The sequence below is a fragment of the Trypanosoma conorhini genome (genome assembly GCF_003719485.1).
Source record: "Trypanosoma conorhini strain 025E chromosome Unknown Tco_14.4_contig_00556, whole genome shotgun sequence".
NCBI classification, from domain to species: Eukaryota; Euglenozoa; class Kinetoplastea; order Trypanosomatida; family Trypanosomatidae; genus Trypanosoma; species Trypanosoma conorhini.
The window spans coordinates 11,374-13,378 of record NW_021704619.1 but is presented as its reverse complement, the minus strand read 5'-3'; the positions used below and the strand labels follow the sequence as shown (position 1 = coordinate 13,378).

Here is a 2,005-nt window from a genome sequence, read left to right as displayed (position 1 = left end):
CTACCCACCCACCTCACCCACATTTTTTTTTTTCTTTGTTCTTGTTCTGTGTGTGTTACGTTTGTTTTTTCTCCGTTGCCCCCTGGGAGGGGCGAGAAGCGAGGAGGCCGCAGCTGCTCATCTGCGGAGAGACATGAACACACACACACACACACACACAACTCTCTCTCTCTCTCTCTCAACCTTTTGCCCTTGCCGCCTTCCTTCCCCGCCTCTCGTCTTCTGCCGCCACATCGCAGCCTTCCCAGTCGACGTACAGATATATATATATATATATATATATATTTGTAGAGTGTTTGCGGGTCGTGGCTAAAGCCATAGTTGTTATTGAGGCCTGCGCCCAACACCCCGCTCCGCAGAGGGGTTCCGTTGCCCTCGCTATGGCTGCCAACACCGGCGCCCCGCAGCAGCACGAGCAGGCAGAAAAGCAGCCGTGCCAGCAGAATATACAGGAAAACTGCTTGACTTTGCGTGGAATGGGGGAGGATGCAGGTGCGCTGCCGCGTATTTTCTCAACGACGCCGAAGCGCAGACGCCGTTTCTCAACAAAGGGCGCGTTGCAGCAACTCCAAGAGAGAGCCTTGCGCAGTTCTCGCCGGAGTGGTACCGGTAGCGGTGGCTCGCTCCCGCGGTTACGGTCTATTGAGGCTGCCGTCGACGGCAGTGGCAGAATGGAAGTCATAGTGATACATTCAAAAGAGATTTTGAGGTTGAGCAAAATGTTTGGCGTGTCCCCAGAGCACGTGCGAGAGGTGGCTTTCGCCGCACAGGGCGAACGCGGACTGATGCAGGCCATTCTTTGCAGCGAGGCTGAGTATCGCGAGATGCAGGGCGAGTCGCCGCCGCCGTCGGGGCAGCGAAACCGAAGCGGCAGCCTTTGTGGCAGTGAATTTTCGCCGCGGTTGCAGTACGGCTCTAAGCACGCGGTGCGGGAGATCATGAAGCTGCTGAGCTTGCCCCCCGCCAGGGAGGGGGACGTGATTCAGGTGCTCAACGCCAGCCACGGCGACGCCCAGAGGGCGTTGTCTGTGCTGCAGGAAATGTTTGAGGGCGAGGGCGGCGCCCCTGCCAAGGGGGCGGTGCAGCTTGCCGAAAGTATGTCGGAGCAGGACGTAACGAAGCTGCAGATGTACATGAACCTCCTGGGCACCTCGCTGGACGACACACGCGCCGAGGCGCTCCACACCGAGTTTCCAGAGCGCCCCATGCGGGACATAGAGGACGCGCTACGGCTCACCGACGGAGACCTGACGCAGGCGCGCCTGTACCTTGAGCAGGTGCCCGCACAGAAGGCCTCCCGCGAGCGCCTCGAGGCGGCCATTGCGCCGCCAGAAGGGGAGGCGGGCAGAGGCATGGCGCTGCGATGCCCGAGGCGGCGGTCCTCCGTCGTCAGCATTGCCAGCCCGCCGTTCTCCAGCTCCTTGGACCCTGTTTTTGCACGCGTGGGGAGGAGTGGGGCAACCGTTCCGCGCAGCCGCGCGGCCTCCACGCCTTGCCCATCGGCGAACGCACTTCCAGGCGTCGAGCCCACCTTCCATGAGAAACGGCAAAGCACACCGGAGTGGGGTGGGGCAGCGACGTGGTCGCTGGCGACACCTGCAGAGATGCCCGAAATGATGCCGCAGGTTGCAGGGGCGCCACTGATGGAGAAGCGAAAAAGACTCGGCAGCGTGCATGCCCTGAACAGTCCAGAAGATGAAGTGGACGATGACCAGCTATCGCCGCGCAGCGCTGCCGCGATTGCATGTGCATTTAGTCCGCCTAGTGGGCGCAGAAAGTCAGACAACAGAAAGTTTGTCTCTTCTGGGTCTGCCTTGCCCCAATCACCGCCGCCACCACCGTCTGGCTCTGCAGCAAAGCCTGGGCCGCCTGCACCGGCCGGACTTCCACCGCCGCCACCGCCGCCACCACCGTCTGGCTCTGCAGCAAAGCCTGGGCCGCCTGCACCAGCCGGACTTCCACCGCCACCGCCGCCACCACCGTCTGGCTCTGCAGCAAAGCCTGG

At 61.7% G+C, this 2,005-nt stretch overlaps 1 protein-coding gene across 1 annotated transcript, besides 3 other annotated features; it reads left to right on the top strand.

The window, feature by feature from the left end:
* Window positions 1-137: 137 nt before the first annotated feature.
* Window positions 138-160: a microsatellite.
* A 1-nt stretch (window position 161) lies between these two features.
* Window positions 162-180: a microsatellite.
* Window positions 181-259: 79 nt separating this feature from the next.
* Window positions 260-285: a microsatellite.
* Window positions 286-380: 95 nt separating this feature from the next.
* Tco025E_07322 (formin) lies at window positions 381-2,003 on the top strand (the record flags this gene model as incomplete). Its single annotated transcript, XM_029374188.1, has 1 exon — window positions 381-2,003. A coding segment is annotated over one exon (1,623 nt), but the record flags the coding sequence as incomplete, so codon positions are not given.
* Between the last annotated feature and the right edge of the window lie 2 nt (window positions 2,004-2,005).